The 27,021-nt window shown below is 52.7% G+C and overlaps 1 protein-coding gene across 1 annotated transcript; it reads left to right on the top strand.

The window, feature by feature from the left end:
• Nucleotides 1–23,238, top strand: LOC131749745 (forkhead box protein N4-like). The gene is made up of 9 exons (XM_059051626.1): nt 1–86; nt 13,849–13,994; nt 16,967–17,091; nt 17,185–17,298; nt 17,606–17,733; nt 18,363–18,459; nt 19,361–19,568; nt 21,513–21,905; nt 22,979–23,238. Exons 1-9 carry the CDS (start codon nt 1–3, stop codon nt 23,236–23,238), a joined length of 1,557 nt encoding a protein of 518 aa, XP_058907609.1.
• The last annotated feature ends 3,783 nt before the right edge of the window (nt 23,239–27,021 follow it).

Here is a 27,021-nt window from a genome sequence, read left to right as displayed (position 1 = left end):
ATGATAGAAAGTGACATCTCATCCATGATGTCAGGAATTATTCGAAACTCAGGGCAAAATCACCACCCTTCTCCACAGGAATACAGGTGAGGGCTTCAACAATAACAAATGATATCTTTTTGAATTGTTTAAAGTGTTTATGTGCTGGTTATGGTTTCTGAAATTGACCAAGAACTATGGTTACATTAAATTCTGTGATTTTGCAGGAGAGCTAGAAGATTTTGCTTTCGAAGGTGGTCTCTCTGAGGGTGTGTGACTTGTGGCGTGGGGCAATGAGACCACTGAAAGCCTGCAGTTTTTTGTCCCCTCCTGGGTGAGAGACTGGGCAACTGGGTAGATGTTAAGAAGACAATAGCAGTTATTGCTTCTCCTCCAGTGGTCTTAACAGGGCTCCAGGAAATGCCCCCCAAGAAAAGAGAAAGGGCTTGTCCAAGGTCTCCAGCAAAGGGAGGGAGGAGGAGAAATAGGAAGTATCGCAGGCTCTCTCCCTGGAGCCACTGAAGGGCTGCCCTGGTTCCCAGTGCCCCACCCACAAGGCAAGTACCGTGTCCATGGGTAGAGGGGGCACAGCCCAGATTGTGGAGTGGGGACAGGACATGGGCTGGCCCGGGAAGAGCAGGCTGTCACGTCAGATCAACCGTGTTTACCCAGGGGCTGTCTGATCTCCCGGGACCACTGCAACTCACCAGTGGTGCCTTTGGGGAAGACCGAAGCCCCTAGTTAGAGGGCGGCTGCTTCCCGAGGGCTGTGGGCCTGAAGGCTGCCTTCTGAGACCCGAATGAGGCCACATATTCAAACAAATATTTGCTGAGAGACTGCTGTGGGTGGGGCTGGGACCCCAGATGTGGGCCAGGCACACAGCAGTGTGTGGGCACCTACTGTGTGCCCAGCTTGGGAGCTGCTCAGATGAGCACCCATTGTACAGGTGAGAAAACTGAGGCTCAGAAAAGTGAAAAGGTTTTCCCAAGATCGCACAACCAAAGACCTGTGGGCTTCCTTTCTGCGCTGAAAGGGTTTAAATTACGGCAAGTGGGCTGGGGACAGCCTAGGTTAGGAGCTTGGCTCTGGAGTCAGTTAGAATCCCAGCTTCTCTGGTTGTGTGGACCTCTGAGCCTCAGTTTCCTCATCCATGAAATGGGGACAGAAATAGTACCCACTGCATAGAGTTGTTAGAAAGATTAAATAACAATTTTAACTCTTATCACTTGCCATCTATATGATCTTGGAAAAATCCTGGGGGTCCAGCTGTTCCTTTCCACATGGATTCAGGGCTGTTTTCTTATGTTAAACAGCATAAACAGAAGGCAGAATAACAAAATAACAACAACAACAATAATAATAGCTGGTGGTTTCTTAACCCTTTAGTACCTGCCTGCCCTGTGCCACAACCACCCTATGAGAGTAGCACTCTTGTGCCCATTTGGCAGATGAGGAAACCAAGGCTCAGCCAGATTAAGTGACCTTACAAGGTGATGCAGGTAGTTATGGGGACAGTGGGGACTCGAACCCTAGGCTGTCCCACCCAGAGGGTACCATGGCCACCACCCCCATGCCCCACTGGTAAAGAGAGCGTGGGGTTGGAACAGAGCAAATTTCTCCACCACCTCGCAGCTGTGTGACCCTGGACAAGTCACTGCCCCTCTCTGTGCCTCAGTTTCTTCATCTGGGAAATGGAGCAGTGAAGGAGCCCAATTTGCGGGTCATTGGGAGGATCCTGTGCTTCCATCTAGAAATGGTGTTGAGCCAGGCCTGGGGCAGAGTGCTTTCTCAGGGAGGGGAGATTTTATGATTATACAGAGACTCCCCCACCCCTTCCAACCACTCCCATTTTTCTCCCTGAATAATAGCCCAGAAGTTTATGGGCTTCTCATTCCCCCTCCCACATCTCCAGGGAATGACTCTGAGGACCACTCAGGCTGCTAGTACAGCCTGGTTCCAGCCCCCTTGCAGCCCTCTATGCAGCTGCCTGCCCCTCCATCCCCAGGGGCTGAGTTTGGCCGTTAAGTCTCAATGGCTGTGTGCAGGGAGGGTGGGGGGCGTAGCAGCTGGAGGCAGCTGCCCTGTCCCCAGGGAGCTGTCGAGAGTCAGTGGCCAGGCCTAGACAGCAAATGGGCAGGAGCATCCCGGCTGCCTGGGGCTGGGGATCTCCTGAGCAACGGCTAACAACAGCTCGTGCTCAACGTGGGTTAGCTGCTTTCCCCTTGGCTCAAAACTAGGAGGGAATCGACTCTTAGGGGTACTAGGAAATAATGAGAGTTATTAAGCACTTACTGTGTGCTAACTCCTTATTTTAGAGGTCAGATCTAACAACCTCCTTTTACAGATTGGAAAACTGAGGCCCAGAGCTGCAAACGGAGGCAGGCTGCTAGCTCCTTGGAACTTCAGCTTCTCCCAGGGCCATGCGGCTCAGTGGTTATCATTACAGAGCCTTGTGCCGGGTGTTTATTCCCCAAACCCTCAGTCCCTCCTCTAATAAAGGAGGTGACGTTGGGCAAAACCCTTTCCCTCTCTGGACAGTGGTTTTCTCATCGGTGAACCACAGTGCCAGGCACACAGTAGATACTTTATAAATATGCATCGGATGGAGAGATGGATGGATAAAGATTACACGAGAAATAGCACATCCACGGAGACTCAGGGAAGTTTCACTCTCAAGTGATGACAAAATCCTGTCCTGTGGACCAGGGCAGGCGGACACCACCTGCCTTTCCTCTTAAGCCTCCCACTGCGTTGAGTGTGGGGGATGGTTTACCCCCATTCCAGAGTGGCTCCACCCATCAGTTGTAATTTCCTTGGGTGAGGGGCTCCGTATGGCAGGGGCAGTGACCATCTGAACATCTTTACAACCCTGCACCCTTCAGGGTGTTCACGGTGGCCAGAATAGCTCCTCAGCCTACCCTCGGACAAGGAAAGAGAGGTAGCCTTCCTGGGGTGCAGTCCTCCTTTGGGGTCTTGTGTTTCCACCCCTAGAAACATGCACACAACATGCCCACGCACACCAAGTCCTGAGCCAAGTTCTAAAAAGGAAAGAGTCTCTTTTTCAAATTCCTAATCAAATCCTTTCACATTACGCTCACTCTTGGCCCAGTTGGGAATTTCTAAGCTTGCGAAAATGGCATTAGATTTTTTTTTTTTCCTGTGAACGGTTAGGAAAGAGATTACAAATGATCTGTTCGCTACATAAACAGCTCCATGAAATGTTTAATCCCTTTCGTGTAAAGGTTGGATTGTAAACAAGAACAGTTGGTAACGATGTAACAATTTCTTACTAACCATATCTCCAGAAGGCAGGTAAAACCTCCTGGTTATACTCATAGCGGATGTGCCTCTCTGTACTGCAGGGATACTGATCTGACACCCCATTCCCGCAGAGACAATATTTTCTTGGCAAACCCCTCCTAGTAGCCATGAAAGGCCAGAGGAGAAAAGAAAGAAATGTGGTTTGAGTACCTGTCTGGTGCCCTTTCTTACAGGTTATCTGATCTTATCCTCACAATTTCCCTCTGTGGTGGGAATTCTTATTCCATTTTACAGATGGGAAAACTGAGGCACAGAGATGTGAAGTGACTTGCCCAAGCTCACACAGCTACAAAGGGGTTGAGATAGGACTCGAACCCCAAACAGATGTTCCTTCCACTGCACAATTGCTGTCTCAACTCTGAGAACTCCCAAGATAGGAAATAAAGGGTTAAATGTGGGCTCTGCACTGAGAAGGCAGGAGTAGACAAGAGAGTTAAAATTAATGAGAGATCTCAGGAATCTATGCCACGGGTAGATACTAATGGCACTAGTCATTCACGGGGATGGAAACACTGGGAGATGTTGGACTGGTCTGGGAGGGCTTCCTGGGGGAGGTGGTGTCTAAGCTGGGTGGGAAATAGATAGAGATTGGGGAACGCAACATGTGTTGGAGCTGAACTGGGCTGGACTGGGGGGGAATCCCTCTTCCCTTTCCTACTCCAGCACGTATGGAATAAATGCCCACAGGGTGCCTGGCCCTTTGGTGGGTGCTGAACAAAATAGAGGGCCCCTCCATCCTTGCCCTCCTAGGGTGGAAAGACTGGAAACATGTATAAATGAATATACCTCATGGCAAAGTGCTAAATGTTCTGCAGACACAACACAGGAAGGAGCATCAGGGGTGGGGGTGACCAGGAAGGATCTCTCAGAGGAGGGAAATTTTAGGCTGTGGCCAGAAACATGAGAAAGAGCCAGCTGTGAATGAGTGCATGGAACAGCATTCCAGGCAGAGGGAACAGCATGTGCAAAGAGAACACAGAATGTTTGGGGAACTGAAAGATGGACAGGTTTGCTAGAGCAAAGGGGAGAAGGAAGGAAATGGCCAAGGACCAGATCATGGCAAGGAGCTCGACTCTTACTACCTTGATGGATTTTAAGGACAGTGACAAGTTCTGATGTCCCTTTTGAAAGGTTGCTCTGAATTCTGGGTATGAAATCCATCCATTCCACAAACACTTGCCTAGCACTCAAGCCACATACTGTACCACGCCCTGCAGTGATTTACCTACCCTGAACCAGGAAGCAGGCCAGCCCCTTTTATCACCTCTATTTTACACTTGAGAAAACTGAGGTTCAAAGACATTGAGTCACTTGCACAAGGACCCCCATTAGGAGTGGAGCCAGGACTGGAATCCAGGTCCCCCTGGGCTCACCCCATCCAGTGCCCTACTCTCTTGGCTCATCTTCCATCCCTCCATGGGATTAATTAACACGGCTGATCAATTAAGGATATTGTTAATTAATGTTATCAGCTTGGTCCCCTGGCCAGTGCAGAATGGCAGCCATGGACTCCAGGTGTATCTCACTTTGCCCAGGGCTACCACAGAGCCCCCTGACCGGTGGCCCCATCACCATGGAGGCACTTTGCAGCCTGATCCTTCTAAAGACGACGTGATAATGGTTTGCCCTTCCTGCTTACATCTTGATTTATTTCATCCATACTGGCAGAACATCAGGTGAAGAGGCTCCAGGGTGGGTGGTTTAAATCCCAGCTCCTTTGCTGACATGCTGGGTGGCTGAGGGGTATCCCTTCCTCTCTCTGTGCCTCAGCAATCCCATCTGTGAAATGGGCATGATAAATAGCCATCCCACAGGCCGTCAGGAGACGAGGGAGAGGCAGACCTAAGAGGGCTGGCAGGAAGGTGGGCATGCCATGGGGCAGACTTCCCCTTCTTTGAATCCCTAGGTCAATTAGAAAGTTCTCTCCTTGGACAGAGGGAACTTTGTCCGCCTGCCAGAACAGGGCCTGGCAGGTAGGAGTTGAGGAAAAATTTGTGGAATGAAGCTGGTGCTTCCTGAGTGTCGGGTACTCTGCACGTTGCCCTCCCCGTGGAGCCCACTTTATGCTGAATCCATACTCTGGAGGATGTTGACACTAATCTGAACCTAGCACGCAATACACATTGATGGGCTGGGCACCCTACCTGAACTATTTCCTTCAGTCCTTACAGCCCCCAATGAGATGTGTACAGGCGTTAGTACTCCCATTTTACAGATGAGCAAACTGAGGCTCAGAGAGGCAGATGACTGCAGACAAATCTCACAACTACTAAGTGACTGAGTGGGATTCAAAGCCAGGCCTGGGGGACCCCGGAGCCTACACTCGTAACCAACTACACTGAAATGCTGCAAAAAGAGAAACACGGGAGCCAGGGCCCAGGCTTTCTAGCTGAGATGGGCTCAGAATGTAGCATTACGGAGGGCGAGCCTGGGCCTTCTGATAAGCCCAGAACCTTCAGAGCAAAACTCATTACAGGAAACACAGGTAAAGTGCTAAGCACGGAGGAAGCACTTGAGAAATGGCAGCCCCATTATTGTACTGACAAGAAAGGGTTATTACTCTGATGTCGATTTTCCCAGGGTACCACCTGGCTCCTCACCAGGGTCTGCCACCTCTTGGACACTCCCTGCTGCAGCGCCCTCCGAATGGGACTGTACCCTTCAGCATCCAGCTTCCAGCTAGAGGTGGGCTGCCCACCTCTACAGTCATCCACCCCAGGTGGCCCTGCAGGTGGTGTGTCCCAGTGGCCGCCCCATGGAGATGGAAGGGGCTCAACCCCCTTGTGTTCCAGATGGGGAAACTGAGGCCTGGGGGGGGGTCAGGCTGGAGGTGCTGAGGCCAGTACCTGGGCCCACTGCCAAGAGGCTGCTGAGGTGAGTTCACCTGGCTTGGCCTCACCTTTCCTATCTGTGAAAGGGGATGATGCCGCCCCCTGCGGGGGGGGGGGGGTGCGCGTGCACGCGCGCATTTTAATAAGGAGAAGATGGATGTGGCCGAGCTTTGAAAAGAAGTGCCTCCCGTATGGGCGGGGAACTGCAAGTGAACCCTTTTATTCAGAAGGGGACTCTGGAGTGCTCCCTAGGTCTTTTTATTTTCTTTTTGCCCCCAAAGCTTTCTATTCACTAATGAGGATCCCCTGCTGGTGACAAATCCTCCACTTGGTTTGAGAAGGATGCATTGCCAGGGGTCCCCTTTGGAACCCTTGAGGTAATAGTTTAACCTGCTTTTTCAGGTTAAACTGAAATCAGATGCTTCATCTGATATGACGCTTAAATGAACTCTTAATGTGTTCTCAACAGCCCCCTTAGGGTAGGTGCTATTATTATTATTATTCCCATTTTATATGTAGGGAAACTGAGGCCCAGGGCAGGTGATGGTCATACAGCCAGGAAGAGGTCAGGCCCGGGCCCGCCTGTCTTGGGGTTCACACTTGCTCCTAACCTTGGGGTGCTACTCTGCCTTCCTAGAGCCCTAGGACCAGTGGGACCCTGAGGGAACTTCTACTCTGCCAGTAATGCTTTATAGATGGGGAAACTGAGGCCTGGAGAGGGAAAGGGGCTAGCCCAAGATGTTAGAACTTTGGAAATGCAGGATTTACCTGCAGACCGCTCCCCTGAGTTACAGGGTCTTGGTATCAAAAGGAACCTTGGAGGTTGCTTAAGGTTCATCCTTCATCCAACAGGGGCCTGACAGGTCATCCCTTGGCTCCTACTTGCATGCTCCCAGGATGGAGAGCTCACTACTTCATGAGTTGCCTTATATGCAGCTCCAGTTTTTACAGAGCCCTTCCCCATAACTTCCTCACTGGTGGGAGGGTGGGATGGAGGACTCTTTTATACCCAAATCTAATAAAACTCAAACTTCCATGAAATCAGCTCCTTAAATGTCCAAATCCAAATCAAGTGTCCAAGTTGTCTTAAGGCAAGGTAGAAACACCACAGATTGTTCCATCAAGATTGAAGAATGTTCCAGAAGGCTGCCGCCTAGTAGGATGCTTTGCGATGATGGGAATGTTCCACATCTGCACGGTCCACTATGGCAGCCATTGGCCACGTGTGGGCACCAAGCACTCAAAATATGACTGGTGTGACGAAGAAACTGAACGTATCATTGTATTTAATTTTAGTGAGTTTAAATTTAAATAGCCACCTGTGGCTTCCTATCGGGGAGCACAGTGCCTGGATTTCCTAGAACTCACAGAGCACATTTCTTCAACTGTTCCTTGTAGGGCAGGGAGAGAGGACGGTGGGGCTGTAATCAACCCAGGCTCTGGCTGGGGGACCCTAGACAGGCCTGTTTCTCCTGGGCCTCAGTGTCCCTACCTGGCAAATGGGAAGGTAGTAATGGTAACATACCTCCCTGATCAGGCTCTCGTGAGGATGACGCGAGATCAGTTGTGTAACCCACTTCCATTAGGCACAAGGTGCACCCCAGGGGCTCACTCACCCCGACCTGTGTCCACAGGCTGTAATAAGATTCAATTTTATTTAACTATAAAATTAAATAAAATTACACTGAGCCTTTCACCCCTGCCTGGGCCCCAGGGCAGTGGGGGTGGGGCATCTAGACAGCTGGATCTGTTTGCTCACTTGTCCAATCTTTGAGTAATTATTAAGCACCCACTGTATGCCCGGCCCTGTGATGGGCTCTGGGTGTACGGCTCCTGTCCTGCTTTAGCGTCAGCACCCAGCAGCGAACTCGGCCCCTGTCCCAGCCTCCTCCCTGCCAGACCTGGGGCCCCCCAAGATCTGGGAGTGCAGCCCCTGCCCTCCCTGGGGACATCAGCCAGGTTCAGAAGGTGGAGGCTTGTGGCCCGCTAAGGGGCTCCCTGGAGCTCAGAGAAATGGGGGCTCAAGTGGGGGGATGATGACAGGTCCAGAGAAGGAGAAGGGAAGGCATCCTTGGTGAAAGAAGAGAAGATACACAGGCACAATGGAAGGTGCTGGAGGAGGTGGGAGCATTTGGTACCCTGTGGCCCAGGGCCCGTCACACACTACACCCGTGTCAGAGCACGGGGTCACCTGAGCTGGCAGAAGGATGTGGCGGGGGCCATGGCTCCCCAGCACTGGGCGTGTGGGAATTACCTGAGCGCAGGAGCATGGGTTAACTGCTTTCATCCCCTGAAAGCCTGGCTCAGTGTCTTTAAATAGTGCTGCCACTGGGGACACAGGAATGATGGTCAATGAGTGTGTGGGATGGAGATGGGTCTGCGAGAGACCTGGGGGCCCTGGATGCCGCATCACAGAGAGACGGACAGGAGAAGAGGATGGACATTACTAAGAGCCTCTTGTGAGCGCTTTGCCTCTGTCATTGTTATCCCACTCTGCAGGGGAGGAAACCGAGGCTCAGGAAGGTTTGGAAGCACGTCTGATGTCACCAGGCAGGGCAAGTGGGGCCAGGACTCCATCACAGGGCACCACTGACACGATGACAGAGAGAGAGAGAGACAGAGAGACATACATAGAGACAAACACAGAGATACCAGCAACAAAGAGTGGGAGGGAGTCAGAACAGAGGGACGGGGGTGAGATAGGAGGGGGGCTGCGGTGGGAGAGCGGAGGGAGCAGGTGGAAGAAGCTGTGTCTCTGAAGTTTCATAGTTTCGCTTCCTCTGGAGGTGACCCTGGATGGGGAGGCATCATCAACACGGTGACCTGGGCCTGGCTCTCCTCCTCACCCAGAGATGCAGAGAGCGAGTAGGACAGGTCTTGGGAGATCCCAGGGAGATGGGGCTGGGTTTGCCTCTTCCTTTGCATTGCAAATATCCCATCATTTTCCAGCAGACGAGAAACCCACTCAGGAGACTGACACAGGGTGTCTCTCTCTCTCTCTCTCTCTCTCTCTCTCTCTCACACACACACACACACACACACACACACACACACTCTCTCTCTCTCTCTCTCTCTCTCTCTCTCTCTCTCTCACACACACACACACACACACACACACACACACACACACACACACACTCACTCACTCTCTCTCTCTCTCTCTCTCTCTCTCTCTCTCTCTCTCTCTCTCTCTCCAGGGAATAATCCCAAACCCTTGCAGATGACAGGATGGTTCACAAGCCACTTCGCCTCCACACCAGCAAGCCAGTCCCAGGCAGGGTATAAGATATTACAGCTCGTATTATCATTTGTGCCCATTTTATAGGTGGGAAAACTGAGGCTAGGGATTAAGTGCCTTTCCAAGGGCTATGGCTCAGAAGCCATGGTGGCTCCTGAACCAAGAAGTCTTTCTCTTGTCACAACTGCCAAGGATCCCATGGTTTATGCCACTTAAAATGAAGTGCTAGGAGAGAGCAGGAATGGGGGCCCCGGGCCCGGAAGTGGGGATGGGACACTCCCATTTAGGCCCTAGAGCATCACCTCCTGGTTCCTGTGACACACAGTGAAGAGGTGCCTGGATGCCAGGTGAGCCTAGGGGGCAGCAGGACATGAGCCAGGCTTCAGGGCCCGCAGACTCCATCACAGAGCTCCGGAGCATCCACAGACATCTCTGGAGACCAGCAGGGCCAGCTGGACGTGCCAGGCACATGGAAGCAGGCATTCTGGCTTGAACTGGAGGGGGGACCAGACCACCCTGGCATGCCTGAGGCAGCAGGGGAACAGGACCTGGTGCCCACCCCCAGAATGGGCAGCAAAGCCCCAAGAAGGGAGAACGGGGGCCAAGCCTGTGCCAAAAGTTGAACACACACTGGCTCACCTGATCCCTGCAACAACCCAGGGAGATGTGGTCTGTTCCTCTCCCATTTTCCAGATGAGAAAGTGGAGGCTCAGGGACCGGAAGTAACTTGTTTGAGGTCTCACAGACGGCGGGGGGGGGGGTGTCATAAGAACTTGAACCCAGATCCATCCAACCAAAGCCTGAGCTGTGCCGAAGCCCCTGCCACACCCCCTCAGGGCTGCCTTCCCCCCAGAGCTCAGGGAGGCACTAAAACACAGCTTCCCAGGCCCCACAGCCCCAGGGTGGGATTCCAGGGTCTGGGATGGACCTTGGACTCTGCATTTGAACCAGCCCCTGGGTGACGGTCGTTCACACAGCCCCAGCTGAGAGCCCAGGACTCAGGATGGGGCATCTGTCCGAGAGGATATCCGGTTCTCTGCCTGTGGTGCTGCAGGTACAGCCCAAGATGGCAGCAGAGAGACCCAAATTCGAGTCCTGGTCACAATTTTGCTTTCACCAGTCTGGCCTCAGTTTCCTCATCTGTAAAGTGGGGCTGTCTGGTCCCTGTCCCTGTCCTGAGGCTGTCTCAAGGACCCAAGGGAGCAGAGGACAGCTAAAAGTGCTGAATGTGATGGTCACTGTCAGGCAGTTTTCTGGGTTGGTGGCCTGGGGTCAGCCTGTTTCAACCGGCCAAGCAGGCATTTAAGTAGTGCCACTGTGTGCTGGGCCAAAGGGTGATGGGGGGGCTCAGGGCCAGCCCTCAGTGAGCCAAGAGGCAGGATGTGGACAGAGGAATGGCAAGGCAGGATTCACTGGTCCAGGGAGCAGTCAGGATGCAGAGGGGGTCCCTGAGCTTGGGGTCTGGGTGGCAAAGACTTCCCGGAGGAGAAGGTGGTCCTGGGCTGGGAGGGGCCACATGGGGAGCCAGGAGCCCCTGCCCTGGTCCTTTCCTGGAGTATGACATTGGAAGCAAACTGCCTCCTTTCTCTCGGCCTCAGTTTTCCATTGGGTAAAAGGAGGGGTGGGGTCAGGTGATGTCTGAGGAGACTTTGGCATTAAGAGGCCAGAAGACAGAGTTTGAAGTGAGCCTCCAGGGATGGGCACAGCTTGGGTGGGGGAGGAAGAGCGCTTTCCTAGCATGGAGGTGGGGCCGTGGGGTGCCGGGGGCAGGACAGACACTGGGGCTGCTGCTATGAGGGAAAGGGAGGCCCAACAGGGTTTACAAACAGCAGGATAAAAAGAAAAGAATGATCAGAAGAGCACCATTAACTCGGCCCCTACCACGTGTGCAGCTGTGTGCTAAGCAGTTACATTATGTGATTCTCACTCTGGGGGAAATAAGCTCAGAGCATTTGCGAGCTCAGGGCCTCAGTTTCTCCATCTGTAAAATGGGCACGTCATGGGGCCCAGCATCTGGCATACAAGAAGTGCTCAGTAAATGGAAGCCGCTAGTGGTGGCTGCAGCAGGGGCAGGTCTGTGTGACCCCAGAGCCCAAAGCTTTGATGTATTTCCAATCCCCTGAGGACTTGGCTAATATTATCATTAACATTAATATTGATATTAAGGACGGCAAAGTCAGACACGGTTCCAAGTCTTTTCATGCATCAATACGTTTAATCTTCACCATACCCTATGTGATAGGAACTATTATTTAGCCCCACTTTACAGATCAAAAACTGAGGCTCTGTGGTCATCCATTTACAATGCTTGGTGTCAGTTTATTTATCTCTTGTAAAAATAAAATACAGTGCGTGTGTGTGGGGAAAAAAAAAGTGATATGAGAGAGAAAAAAAGGATATAAGGGCTTTCTAAGGTTACCCAAGTAACAGTCTCTCAGTCTTTGTATTAATAGTCCACTTATCTCCTTGTGCATTAAACTTAGTTATTTATAAATTCTTAATAATTGTTTATGTGTAGTTCACAGCTTTCACAATTTTTAGTTATTGTGGCATATTACTTTTGTAGTAATAAATATACATTATTTAAAAAACAAAAAACAAAAAAACCTGAGGCTCAGAGAGGTTAAGTCAGTGGCCCAAGGGCACACAGGTAAGTGAGGATCAGGATTAGAACCTAGAGTCCAAGCTCTTAACCAACACATAATCTAACAGATTCACCCTGCCGCCAGAGATCCTGCTCCATGGTGATGCCCAGGAACCTGGTGTGTTTACAAGTCCCCCACCACCATTCAGGGGGCTCTGATGGGCCCCCCTCTTGAGAAACCTGCCACCAGGGCCTCATTTCCACTCCTCCCTGAGGCCCCAGTGCCAGGTAGAGCAGCAAGGGCACTGGGGAGCCACAGCAGGTTACTGAGCAGGAGTGGAGCTCATGCCACCAGATGCTGGGAGGTCGGCTGGCCGTGGGGTGAGGAGGGGCCTGGGTGGGGGCTGGCCAGGCTCCCTCCGACAGCGACAGCGGGCGGCATATCAAGCCCTGCCCCTCAGCCTCACCCCATGGTCTCCACGGGCCCGACGGGACAGATGGCATCGCCCAGGCCTGGCCTGTGGCTGTCACTTGTCCAGATGAGTTATGAGTGGGTCAAATGGGCGGCAGCGGGGGGGGGCTGTAAAAACAATTGCAGGGAGACCCCAGTACAATGGGAGCCACGTGCCATGGGGGCAACAGTCGTTTGTCACACAATGGGCCGCCAGGGGACAGCAGCCGGGCCAACTGCTGCTATGGACACGGACCATACGAGTTTTCAAATCGTTTCCAGGCCCTGTTTTCCTACGAGGCAGCCAATCACTGGGGCAGCTGGGTGGTCACCTGATGCCAGCTTGGTGGGCCGAGGGCCCAGGCCCGGCTACAACCGAGCAGCGGGTGCCATGGCAACGCTAATTGTGGCCCTAAAACACAAGGAAAGAGAGAGCAGGAGAGATGGGAAGGAGGGGGGAAGAGAGACAGAGTGAGGGAAGGAGAGAGAACACAGGCTTGAGGCAGCCACGCAGATGGCAGGAGGGGGTGGAGGCTGATGCCCCGGCTGGGTCCATGGTCACGTGCATGAGAAAACCACAGGCTGCATCTCTCTCTCTCTCTCTCTCTCTCTCTGAGGCCCCAGGACACCACCTAGTTTTGAAACCTGGAGTTTAGAATTCGGCTGATGGGCCTCTGGGCAACAGACCAGAAAGTGCCTCGCCTGTGGGGCCGCAGGTGTGCTGGGTGCGGCGTGGGCTCCTGGCTGGCTTGCAGCCACATTATAACACGGGCAGGATGCTTTTGTGAGGCCCAGGGCCCTGGAGCTGTGGGGCGAGCATGACTTCAAGGGCACCGGGGAGCCATGGTTACCCCAAATTGGGGTACCTGCCCGCTGTCCTCAATGGGCAGACTTTTTCTTTCCATAGAAAGCTATGCTTTTGCTTGTGAATCAGTTGAGGGTTGGTGGGTGTGGGTCCTAACTGGAACCTCCAGGGGCTGCCTGGGGTCACGGTGAAGAGTTCAGGCTAGGCTGCCAGCCCCACCCCTTCCCGTTCCGTGTGGCCTTGGGCAAGTGACTCAGTGCCCTGAGCCTCAGATTCCCCATCTGTGAAATGAGAATAATAATAACACCTGCCTCATCAGGTGACTGGGGTGTTCCGCGGGTTAATACCTGTGAAGGACCTGATTCAGCACTTGGCACATAGTAAGTGCTCAACAGACATTAGTGCTTATTACTTGGGGGTAGGGACCAAGTAACATGTGTTAAGTGAATAAAGCAAGGGAGGATTTGAGGGTGTGCGGTCTGGCTGCCGCAGGGGGATCTCTGGGAGTGGGCAGATTGGAGGATTAGGGTGGCTTGGGGGAGGTGAGAGGCTAAAGGGGGTGATTCCAGAGGTAGGCGAGCCCCCCAAGAGCTGGCCTGAGCTCCCCGCCCCTGCCCGAGCTCCTGCCCCTCCCCGCAGGCTCCTGGCCGCCACCGGCGATGAGGACCTTCCCGGGGACCTGCAATCACTGTCGTGGCTCACGGCCGTGGACGTGCCGAGGCTGCAGCAGGTGACGAGTGGCCGTGTGGACCTGGGTGGTCCCAGTGCGCCACACGCGTACCCAGGTAGGCGCGGGGACGAGGTGGGGTGGCGGGGGTGGGGCGATGCCCAGCACTGCCATCCACCACTGTGTGGCCGTGGCCAGGTCACTCTCTCTCTTTCTCTCTGGGCCTCTGTTTCTGCCTCTGTAAAATGGGACTAACTCTACCTTCCCCAGGGAGATTAGTTCATGTGCTCATCACTGTGCCAGGCTCTAAGTTTTCAGCAACAAATAAAGACAGCCCTTCCCTTACCCCTGTACATCTCGGACACCTAGAGCAGTCAGCAAACGACGGTCTCCGGAACCAAATGCAGCCTATGGCCTGTGGCCTTTGTGTTAAGAATGCTTTTACATTTTTCAAGGGTTATTAAAAAACGAAGACAGATCACATGTGTGGCAAAACCTAAAATATTTGCTGTCTGACCCTTTACAAAAGTTTATTTCATTTACCTCTAAAAAGTAAAGAAGTACTTTGAGGGGGAGGAGGGGAGGAGAGATAAATTAGGAGTTTGGGATTAACATATACACGCTACTATTGATATATATATAAAATAAACAACAAGGACCTACTGTACAGCACAGGTAACTATACTCAATATTTTGTATAACCTATAAGGGAAAAGAATATGAAAAAGGACATATATATATATGAATCGCTTTGCTGTACACCTGAAACTAACACAGCATTGTAAATTAACTAAGCTGCAATTTTTTTTTTTTTGGTTGCACCGGGTCTTAGTGGTGGCAGGCAGGCTCCTTAGTTGTGGCCCGTGAGCTCTTAGTTGCGGCATGCATGCGGATCTAGTTCCCTGACCAGGGATTGAAGATGGGCCCCCTGCATTGGGAGTGCAGAGTCTTATCCACTGTGCCACCAGGGAAGTCCCTACGCTGCAATTTTAAAAAATGATTATTAAAAAAAATTTTTTAAGTACTTTGACTTCTTCGAAGAAAGTGCTGAGCTCAGGACCTGGCACACAGTAGGTGCTCAGTAAATGGCAGCTAGTTGCAGTCAAAGCAAGTGGATTAAATGTTTAGAGACACAGAAGGTGTCAAAGACAAAGTCAACAAAAACAATCACTGCAGTGCATGCACTAGGCAGCCTTCCTTCCCCAAGACGGAGGGTTAACTGTACACAAACATTGGGTTTGCTTCTGTCCGCTTATGAGTGGTTCTCAAGTTCCTATATTTTATAAAGCTATATTCTTAACATAAAATACAGATGCTACAAGCAGGAATATATTGTTCTCACAGACTTCTGTATTTCTGTGCTAAAATTAATGGAATCAGATTTTTAGATAAGTGTAATTTTCTCTCCAGCAGACCAAGTTGTTAAATCTGACTTGAATGCCTGTCAGTGATCAAAAGAAACTCAAAAAATGGACCAGAGAGAGGCTTTTGGTATTTAAAAATAAATATGCCGTGGTAATTTTAAGCCAGAAAAAAAAAATCCCCACAGTACATTAAAAGTACCCGTAGTTGGAAAATTAATGCCTAAAAAGCAAACAAACAAACAAAAAAACTTAATGCCTAGGAGTCAGTCTTTCTTTCTTTCTTCCCTTCCTTCTTTCCTTCCTTCCTTTCTCTGTGCTGCACGTGGCATGTGGGAATCTTAGTTCCCTGACCAGGGATCGAACCCACTCCCTCTGCAGCGGAGGCACAGTCCTAACCGCTGGACTGCCAGGGAAGTCCCCAGGAATGTCTTTCATTGGACAAACTGTTCTTGGCCAAGTAGCAGGGTCAGCAAACTTTCTGTAAAGGGCCAGTAAATATTTTAGACCCTGTAACCCAGATGGTCTCTGTTGAAACTTTCCAACGTTGTCACTGATGTGCAAAAGCAGCCATACACAATGTGTAAGTGAATGGGTGTAGTGTGCCAATAAAACTTTATTTAAAAAACATGCTGTGGGGCTTCCCTGGTGGTGCAGTGGTTAAGAAGCCGCCCGCCAATGCAGGGGACACGGGTTCGAGCCCTGGTCCGGGAAGATCCCACATGCCATGGAGCAACTAAGCCCATGCGCCACAACTACTGAGCCTGCATGCCACAGCTACTGAAGCCCGTGTGCCTAGAGCCCATGCTCCGCAACAAGAGAAGCCACCACAATGAGAAACCCGTGCACCGCAACGAAGAGTAGCCTCCGCTCGCCACAGCTAGAGAAAGCCCATGCGCAGCAACAAAGACCCAACACAGCCAGAAATAAATAAATTAATTTGAAAAAAAAATGCTGTGGCCCAGTTTGGCCTAGTGACCAATAGTTTGTCAATCCCTGATCTAGAACCCCAAGGGGACAGCTGTGTGACCTTGGGCGGGTGCCTTCCCCTCTGAACCTCCTTCCTCATCTGCAATGAAAAGATAATAAGACTGCCCTCATGGGGTGTTGTGAGGACTCAATGCAGAAAGTACCTTGCACACAGTAGGTGTTCCGTAGATGTAAACTCTGAAATAAGAAAGCCCCTTCCATCACTGCACACCTGCGTGCCTGTCACTATGCCAGGTGTTTGGAGCACTGAGTCACATAAAATAAGGTCCTGGCTCTCAGGGAGCTAAGGATCTGGTCAGACAGAAGGACAAGGCAGACAGACCAAAGCACAAAGGATGAGCCCAGGTGGCAACCAGAACTCAGAGGAGAGCTGAAGGCCCCAAGGCAGGATCATTTTGTACATCAGCTTTGCTTGAATGGAGATGGCTACCTAGAAATCAGGCTGGTGCAGTGAGAATCTGATAGATGCGATGTCTGTCACAGGCCCAGCACAGGAGAAGGGGGTACATCTGCTATCCCTGAGCTAATACTTGGCAGAAGAGCAGATAGGGGCCCGCAGCTGGTAGGAACCCACTCTCCACCACTATTCCCAGAGAAGTAATTTGTCAAGTACCTACTATATGCCAGGCCCCAAGGGTGGGGGATGGCTCCATTCTCGGGAGGTGCCCAGGGACCAGGCTGTCCCGGCCCGCAGCCACCATTCCCCCAGCCTGGGCATCTCTGTGCTTCCTTTATCCAGGTGCCTTGGCCAGGGCAGCTGACCTGCACGTGGGAGCCGCCCCAGGTCCCCTGCTCCATGGCCCAGCTGGCATGGCCCCCCAAGGCATGCTGGGTCTGGGTCACCTGACCAACCATGGAGCCAGCGTAAGTGCCACCACAGGGGTCAGGGAGGGAGGGGGGTGTCCGACAGGGCTGGAGTCCCCCTTGACCCTCTGTCTCCTTCTCTCCCGGCCCCAGCAAATGAACCAGTTCTCTGTGGGGGGCCAGCCTGCATCCAGCCTGCAGGAGCCGCCACCGCTGTACTCTCCCACCTCCCAACTACAGTTCCCGCTACCCCCGGGCGTCCAGCAGGTACCGGGGGCTTGGAGGGGCCCTGGACTCAGAGGCAGACACTCCTGACTTGGACTGGCGAGGGACTGTTCTGAGCCTCAGTTTACCTACCTGGAACATGGGAATAACATTCTTCACCATGTCATGGGGTCATTCAATCGGCTCCCCCAGAAACCCTGCGGTGGGTGGAGACAAGACGATCTGCTGGGGTTGTAAACCCTGCATCTGGCTCTTTGAGATGGGGTGGGGTGGGGTCATCGTGAGTGACTGATGCTCTCTCTCACCGTCTCTCTCTCTGCCACTCTTCCCCGTCCCCACCCGTGGGAAGTGCGCTCCTGTGGGCCTGTATGGTTCCCCGTTTGGGGCACGGCCTCCCTACCCCCAGCCCCGCATGGCTGTGCATTCATCTCAGGAACTGCACCCCAAACACTACCCCAAGCCCATCTATTCATACAGGTGAGGTCCAGGGGGGCTGGGACTGTGGGGACCTCAGGGAGGAGAGGGGTGAGGGCTGCCTTGAGGGCACCTCAGACAGCTGGGTGTGGTGGCCCAGGCTTCCAAGGGGGAGGTTTCAGGGAGTGGGGAACCCGCAGGTGGGACCCGTTCTTAGGAAGGACCATCATGTGGTCAGTCAACCCCCAGGGTTGAGAACCCACCCCAGACATAGAGCCTAGCACTCCACTCTGTCACTCACAAGCTGTGTGGTCTTGGGGAAGTGGCTTGGCCTCTCTGAGCTTCAGTTCCCTCTGATGTAAAAACTCATCAAATAATAGTATTATATACCTCACAAAATTTTGGGGAGGGGGGGTAAGCAGCCTAGTGAAAGTCTAAAGGCCCATTAGTTATGGGAAATGGATAGAGAGGAGGAAAAGACAAGGTTTCTCAAATTGGTACCAATGGCTGAGCTCAGGGTCAAGGTCAGGGGGTGGGAAAGACACAGGGCCAGGAAAAGGTATCAAGAGCTAACACTATGTGTAGGGGCTGGTACCAGTAGGGTTAAGCAGGGCCAGCTTCCTGGCAGAGGAGGCTTGGGCTGTCAGCCTGAGATGACTTCATGCCTGGCCTGCTCTACATTTTGCCTCCAGCTGTCTGATCGCCATGGCCCTGAAGAACAGCAAGACAGGCAGCTTGCCCGTGAGCGAGATCTACAGCTTCATGAAGGAGCACTTCCCCTACTTCAAGGTGAGGGGCCCAGCCAGGGTAGGGATGTTGGAGTAGCTCTGGCCTCTCCCTGGCACTGCCAGAACCCAGGATTGGCCCCGGGCCAAACGGGACCACCCTTTTAGTCCCCTAGTTATGTCCATAGACACCTGCAATGTGCACTCACACAGACATGGGCCAAGAAATCCCGAAAGAGAAGGGGGCATCTGAGCTGGGCTCTGACGGATGAAGAGGAGTTCACCAGGCATCCCAGGGGGCAAAGGGTAGAGGGCCAACCTAGTTATTCAGCACAGACTCAGTAAAACATAATGATGCTAAACACAGACTTGGTGAAAACCTTTGCCTCTCTGAGCCTCACTTTCACCCTCTGTGCCTCAGTTTCCCCCTCTGTAAGATGGGAAGAATGATACCCAGCTGGCAAGGTTAGTAAGGATCTGCATGTAAAGGCACTGGCAGCTCCTGGCGCCTGGTTGACCATTAGTAAGAGAGAGACAGAGAGAGAATAAAATGAATAGGGTATGAGGTGCATTGCAATATCTGGTTACCTAACAATAAAGTGTGAGCATTTATAAAAATGATCGACATTTAATGCACTCGACCAGTTATCCACATAGTAGCATCATCTTGCTTGCTTCCTGAGTGGGAGAGAAAGAGCGGGAGATCTGGCAGCCCTGGGCCTTGTCCTCATGTCTTAACCACTGCCCAGAGCTAAAGTACAGCTGCCCCTTTAATCAGGGCATGGACCCTCCCGTTTGCCAGGTTGCCCCCCTGCTCTCTCTCGTCTTCCCTACTCGAGGTTGAGCTTTGGCCACTGACATCGTCCCCCTGACCCTCTAGCCCTGAGCCTGAGATCCCCAAGGAGAGAGAGGGTTCAGAGGGGCGTCCCTGCAGGGGTCTCCCACGGGCCCATTTCTCCCCACAGACGGCTCCCGACGGCTGGAAGAACTCAGTGCGACACAACCTGTCCCTGAACAAGTGCTTTGAGAAGGTGGAAAATAAGATGAGCGGCTCCTCGCGGAAGGGCTGCCTGTGGGCCCTGAACCTGGCCCGCATCGACAAGATGGAGGAGGAGATGCACAAGTGGAAGAGGAAGGACCTGGCCGCCATCCACCGGAGCATGGCCAACCCCGGTGAGGCCCGGGTGCCCCGCCACACACACACACACACACGTGCACACGCACACACATCCCTGCCCGGCATCCTGCCCATCCCACAACGAGCCCAGTCACCATGGCGGGGACGTGGGCGCCTGGTGACTGTCCCCCCCTCCCCTCCCCTGAATACACCTCTCCTCTTCATCCATCCCTACGTGGTGGCTGGTCCATTGAAGGGTCTATTCAGAAACGTGAAAAGCTGTAGAATCTCGCTAACAACCCCGGTTTCTCCCGCGGACATGTCGAACGCAACAACCGTGGGAAAGCGTGGCTTCCTTACCTTTCTTACCACATCAGTGCAGATTCCCAAAGTAATAAAACAATAACACCCAGTGTGGGCTAGGATGTGGAGAAGTCAGCAGCATCATGTGCCATTGGTGGGAACGTGAGCTGTGAAACTTTTCCAGGGCAAAGTAATGTAGCGAAAACATGCAAACTCGGTCCTGCAATTTGGTCCACTTATTCTACTCTGGCAGTTTATGCTGAAGAAATCAAGGATGTGATCAAAGGGTTTATGAACAAAGTTATCCATCATGAAGTGATTTCTGATAGTAAAAAATTGAAAGCAATCTAGACATCCTGCAACAGGGGATTATTTAAATAGATATAATGTTATACCGTGCAAGTATTAGAGATAAAAGTATTTGGGGGGATATAAAGAAATGCTCCCAATACAATAAGTGAAAAGAGGCAGGTTATGAATCAATATACACAGCATGGTCACACTCTAAAATGCGTTTATATCCACACCCATTTGTGTATATATGTGTGTGTGTGTGTATACATATATACATATATATACATACACATACACTCACACATACGTATATATCTATAGACATACATGTATACACACACACACACGGACTGGAAGAAATATACCAAAATCTTTACTGTGAATGAAGAGACCACTGATAATTTTTATATTCTTCACGTTTCTCTATTTTCCAAATCCACCCTGTTCGTGAATTACTTTTAGATTAGAAAAAAAAATATTGTACCTGCTTTTTTTTTTTTTTACTTAAGAGATAGAAGCTGGGGACATACAAGTGACATATGAATGGAAAGAGTGATATGGGAGGCTAATGTCACCCAGCCTTAAGAATATTTGGCCTGGCCCTGTGAATATCATCGTGTTTGAGGTTTGAGTATCAAGGGGGATGGGAGTCTAGCTCAGAGATGAACAATTCAATAAGATGGAGAGAAAGACCATAGCAGGATCCAGTAGGCCCTCAGCTGAGAGCTCTGGGGTCTGGTTCGAGATCCAGGGCCCGTCCTGACACATATTTGGTGTGAGAGCTAGGGAAGTCCTTCTAAATTCAAAGTGTCCTCATTTCTAAAATGGGTGCAACCCAAATAGATCCTGGGACCCTAGTGATCCAGTCTCAAAACTGTGTTGTAGTCAATGAGATACAAGCCAACAACCAAAAATAATTCGAGAGTAATTTGCGTCTTGTTTCTATTCAAGAGTATTAAGGAGGATCCAAGTTTCAATCCACAGCAACGCTTCATGTCTCTTTAGCAGCAAGGAGTGGCTAGGACCCCTTGTATGTGAATAAATTTTGTCCCAATCTCGTGGGATTTGTAATCTCTGCCTTACCTCCCTCTCGTAGGGCTGTTAGGAGGTTTAAGTGAAGTCCTAGAGTTACAGGATTGTCCTGTAAAACACGGTCCCCATGGGAGGAGCCAATGTTATTTGAGACCCCTCTCATTCCTCAAAGTCCCTATGGAATCTGTGATTTCATTCCATTTCCACAACCCTGTGCAGAGTGTGTGATGCCATCTCATAGATGAAGAGACTGAGGTTCAGAGAGTCCAAGAGGCTTGCTAAAAATCACTGGGATTTGAATCCAGGCCTGGGCTGGGGCCCAGAAACTGTAGGGTGGCTTCTGATGAGTGACCTCTCCCACTTGCCTGCAGAGGAGCTGGACAAGCTGATCTCGGACAGGCCAGAAAGCTGCCGACGCCCTGGCAAGCCAGGGGAGCCTGAGGCCCCCGTGCTGACCCATGCCACCACGGTGGCCGTGGCCCACGGCTGCCTGGCCGTCTCCCAGCTCCCACCCCAGCCACTGATGACCCTGTCCCTGCAGTCGGTTCCCCTGCACCACCAGGTCCAGCCCCAGGCACATCTCACCCCAGACTCTCCTGCCCCGGCCCAGACCCCACCCCTGCATGCCCTGCCGGACCTGAGCCCCAGCCCCCTCCCCCAGCCCACCGTGGGAAGGGCACCTGTGGACTTCGTCAGTGTCAGCCCTGACATGAACACCGAGGTGGACGCCCTGGACCCCAGCATCATGGACTTTGCTCTGCACGGTGAGGCTGGAGGAAGGGGGTGAGGGGAACAGAGGCGGGGGTGGGTGGGGACAGGCTGGGGGAGGAGCAGCCCGAAAGGTCAGGGAGGGAAAGGGAAAGGAGGGCGGTCTGCATTCACCCCACAGCGCGTCCCTTCATAAAACACTTCCCGACCACCTAGTCCTAGCGAATTACAGCAAGCATTTAGTTAGCACTTGCGGGATACCAGGCCTTGTGCCAAGCACTTCAGAGGCATCATCCTGCAACAGTCCTGGGAGGCCACTGCCATCTCATATTCCCATTCTGCTGATGAGGAAACTGAGGCCAAGAGAAGTGAGGTCACCGGCCTGAGGTCGCCCGGCTAGTAAGCGGCAGAGCTGGAATTTCAACCCGGGCCTCTCTGACCCCCAAACTTTCAACCAGTAACTGCTTCAACCTGCACGTGCCAACCTCGTGCCAGGTCACACTCTGACCCTCACTGCCATCCTCAATACACGAGGAATGAATGAATGAATGAATGAGCGAGGGGAGTTCAGGCTTCAGTGAAGGCTCATAAGTCATCCATTCACCAACACTGGTGCACCTACTGTGTGCCAGCCAACGGCCGAGAAATCCTCTGCCCTCAAGGAGTTGCGTGTCTAGTGAGGGAAATGGACAAGGTATCAGGTTAGTTAGTTAGCAAGTTAGTCAGTTAGAGCTGCGAAATGGGTATGTTTGAACTGCCCTGCTTCTCCACCTGGATTATCGTGCAGTTAAACCGTGCCGGGAAAATCATGGTTTTTGTCCCCTGGCTTTGACCACGATGGTACCACTTAACGAGGGCCGAGTGTTTCCCACTCATCGCCTAGTTTCAGCCTCTCAATCCTAGGCGGTGGGTTCTCTGATCATCTCATTTCCGCCCGAGGAGCCCAAGGCTCCGAGATGGTAGTGACGTTCCCTAGGACGCCCAGTGGAGAGGGAAGGGCCGGGAACGCCGGCTCCTCCATGCTGCCCTGCAACACGTGACTTTAAACACCACACGTGGTCTCTGCCTCAGCCCTAAGACGGCCTTCGAACTCGGGTCCGTTTGACATGAACGCTCTTGTCTTTGAAAGGGAACCTCTGGGAGGAGATCAAGGATGAAGGCTTCAGCCTGGACACACTGGGCGCCTTCGGAGACTCCCCACTGGGCTGTGAGCTGGGGGCCTCGGGCCTGACCCCCGTCTCCGGCGGCAGTGAGCAGTCCTTCCCAGACCTGCAGGTGACCGGTCTCTACAGCACCTACTCGACCCCGGACAGTGCGGCCACGCCAGCCGTCACCTCCTCCTCTCAGTACCTGGGAGCGCCGGGGAACAAGCCTATAGCCCTGCTTTGAGCCCACGGCCTTGCCTGCCCCAGAACCTGGGCCCAGGAAGGATGCTCACCGAGCCGGGTGTTCCTGCAGGAAAGGCCCCCCACCCTCCCACAGGCCTCTGAACGGTCGCTGGGGCTGCTGGCCGACAGGGCAATAGTTGCTCTCCTCCCTGACCTCCACGGGAAGTTTCTGGGGCCTCCCCAAGTCAGGAGGACAGAGGAGAGTGGACAAGCACCCCTGCCTCCCCCACTCTTGATGCTCCTCCAAGGCTTGAGATGCGAGGCCCAGCCGAGCTGAGAACAAGGTCTCTCTAGACTGCTTCCCCAGTCTGGCTCCCAGACAACCCGCAGCCCACTTTGGGATGCATTGGTGTGCCGTGGAAACACCCAAGGGGGAAGGCCTTTAATTTATTATCCTCCTAGGATGAAACACCTGCCTTAGCCTCCAGCGGACAGCCCCTGAGGCTGGGAGCGGGGCTGGCAGACCGTACAACTTCCCTTGGACCGGAGCAACTTGAACTCTGAACCGGGCACCTGCCCCGCTGGCCTCCGGGCCCCCTTCTCCCTTAGTCCGTTAGGGTTTCACAGAGCGAATCCCTGGGCCATCCCGGGCACTGTGACCCTCCGTACATTTATTTATATTTATTGGAGCACGTCCACGCCACTTCTTCAAACCCAGCCCGTGGCCCCTGGAACGAGACTCTGTGGTCCCTCCCTGCAGCCCGGTGATCCTAACTCCTAAATTATCCGCGCATCACGTCAACAACTGGCTCTTAAGCTCTTTGCAGCCTCGGGCTGCTTTTTAGAACAAGCAAGCACTTTTGATACTGTGAAACATCCCATTTTTAAAAATTAGAGACCAGATATTTTTCTAACTGTTCAGTCATGATTCAAATCTCCTGCCATGTGTACCTAAAAAGAGAGACACCCTAGTTTTGAGCGCTGGGGGCTTCAAGTCAGGATGGGAATGGGAGGAATGGCAGGGCCTTTTTGTACTGGAATTGAAGACAGCCCTGATGGAAAGAAAGTAAGCTGAACCAGGTAAAACTTGACCCACGTAGCAAGTGGGGCTGTCGAAGCCGCAATGCAGAGTATGGGCACTTTTTGGCCTGTCTCACTGCCCCGTGACCTTTTTTATGTTTTTTTTTCCCCTCTCTTGTTGCCAGTTACTGACTTTCCAAGTGGCAGGTTCTGCAGACAGTTGGGTTAGAGGGGACCCAGGTGAGTGGGCTGGGACAAGAGGAGGTAACCAGGGATCGGCCTACGGCAGCAGCTTATACCACTGTCCTCTTCTGACCAACTGGATATTGGGTTCCTACATCTGGGAGTTCCTGAACCCTAGAGCCAGAATTTTCTGATTAATCCACAGCTACCTGGGAGGCTTGGTGTTCGGGCCTGTCTCAAAGGACCATCTCTAACTTCTTCCTAATTCTGGAACTTTCCACCAAGCATCGTTACACACAGCTCAGTGCTGCCCGTCTGACTGGCACTGACTGCTCAGCTGCTTTGTGTGATGTGGCCCCCCCGCTGATAAGATGTCTGAGTCATTAAGGAAAACGCGTGTTCGGGTGATGCCAGGACTGTACTGTAGTGGTGGAGAACCGTCTTCTGTCAATAAAGGCTGAACGCAGCTCTGTGGCTTGGGTGGGTGGGTGGGTGGGTGGGGTTGACGGGGGAGGGAGGGGGTAAAGGACAACAGCGCCCCTCGCCCCTCACGGTGGAGACGCCCCCCTTACAGATGGGAAAACCAAGGCCCAGAGAGGGAACACTGAACCCAGGTCTACTGATGCCAGGTTCCCAATGTGCCAGACCCTGGGAGGACCTTGTCATTATCGGTAAAATTAGCCTGGCCGCCGGTCACCATCCCACAGTGCCAGGCTCTGGATGGGCATTCGCTCAGGCAGTGATGTGAAACCCGCGTACTGTTCAGAAGGCGAGGCTCAGAGGGGTTGGGTAGGACTCGGGGTCCAGTGAAGGGGCAGGACTGAGTCCGTGTGTGCCAGGTCCAGAGCCCGGGCTCAGCAGCACTCCCCAGAGCTGGCTCTTGGTGCCCGCCTGGGGTCAGAGAAGGCAGAAAGGTGGGAGGAGGGGGCACCCTTTCCAGCACCAGGCCCTGCGCCAGTCACTGCTGTAAATTAGCTCATTCCATACTCGCTACAACCTTAAGAGGAGTGTCTTACTAGTTGTTACACCCATTTTGCATACGGAGAAACTGAGGCTCAGAGGACTAACGGAGGTGACTTGCCACCCAAGATAACAGCAAAAGGGCATATTAATTAGGAGTTGGTTAAACTCTTAAGCCCACCCAGGAAGGGGCTTGCAGCCTCACTGGGGAGACCAGATTCACACACATGCAACGATTAGCAAGTAGGGAAGGGAGGGGATGACGGGGCTGTGGGTGGTATCGGGAAGTGCTGAATGGGGCCCCACCTCAGTGGAGAACAGGCAGGCCGCAGGGAGGGGGTGCCTGCAGCAGCCCTGGGCTGCCTTTCTCTCCCCAGCACCCCTCTTCCTCAGCTTGGCTCCAGAGTGGCCCCGTGACTCAGGCCTGACCCATAAGAGCATCACAACCCCCGGGCATCCCCAGTGACTGACTGGGGGGCAAGTGACTCAGGCCATATTGGTCACAGCCAATAAGCATCACCTGGGGGCTTTGTAGAAGCTCTGAGACACAGGGGTGCCCTCCTCCTGGGGTGCTAAGCTGGGAGGATGGAGCCTGTGTGGCTGGAGCACCATGTGGAGAAGGCCGGGGAGCCCTTTCTTGAGTCACATCCATTCCTTAGCACAGGCAAGAGGGGCCAGGTATGTACAGAGTCAGGGCGAAAAATGCCAAGGCCACAGGGTCACGGGCTCTGGGCAAGAGCCCCAGTCACAGCCAGAACTCAACCTGTGCAGGGACCACGCCGACGCCAGAAGAAAGCATAGAGGAGAGGCGGAGCAATGAGGCTTAGCTGAGGGTTTCTCTGCAGTTGGCCAACTAACGGGAGAAATATACTCGTTGCCGCCCCTTTGAGGGCCTGCCGTGTGCATCGTGGAGTTAAACGCTGCTCCGGCAGCATCTCCCTGAAACAGCACAACCAGACCCCCAGCCAGTGGGATGGTCCCATTTCCCAGATGAGAAAACTGAGTCTCAGATCGTGATCATGCAGCTTTTCTTCCCCCTCCACGAGAAATCACCCACAGTCTAACAACCAAAAGACAAATAACACTGGCTTACGGGCAGAGGGGGCTTGACTCCATGCTACAATGTGCACTATGACACAGTGTATCTTATTTTTCCCTCCTACTCCGCATGGTGTAAAGCTGTCATCCCGTGCTGTGGGCAGAATAATGGCCCCCAAAGGCAGCCACATCCTAATCCCCAGCACCTGTGACTTTATGCCACTGGTGGCAGGGGAATTAAGGTAGCAGATGGAATTAATGTTACTCATCAGCTACCCTTAAACTGGGAGAGCATCCTGGATTATCCAGGTGGGCCCAATGTAATCACAGGCTCAAAGTAGAAGAGGGAAGTCAATGTCAAGCTCTGAAGATGGAACGGGGCCTCCAGAAGCTTCAAAAGGCAAGAAAACAGATTCTCCCTTAGAGCTTCTAGAAGGACTGCAGCCTTGCCAGCACCCTGATTTTAGCCCAGCGAGACCTATTTCGGGCTCCTGACCTCCAGAACTGTAAGAGAATAAATCTGTGTTGTTTTCAAGCCACTGAGTTTGTGCTAATTGTTACAGCAGCCGTAGAAAACAAACACACCCCCATTTTACAGAAGAGGAAACGGAGGCTCAGAGAGGCTGAGCAGCTTACCTGTGAT

Source organism: Kogia breviceps, unplaced genomic scaffold (genome assembly GCF_026419965.1).
Source record: "Kogia breviceps isolate mKogBre1 unplaced genomic scaffold, mKogBre1 haplotype 1 scaffold_405, whole genome shotgun sequence".
Taxonomy (NCBI): Eukaryota; Metazoa; Chordata; class Mammalia; order Artiodactyla; family Physeteridae; genus Kogia; species Kogia breviceps.
Note: the sequence above shows the minus strand (reverse complement) of the source record. Positions and strands in the feature narration are given on the sequence as shown.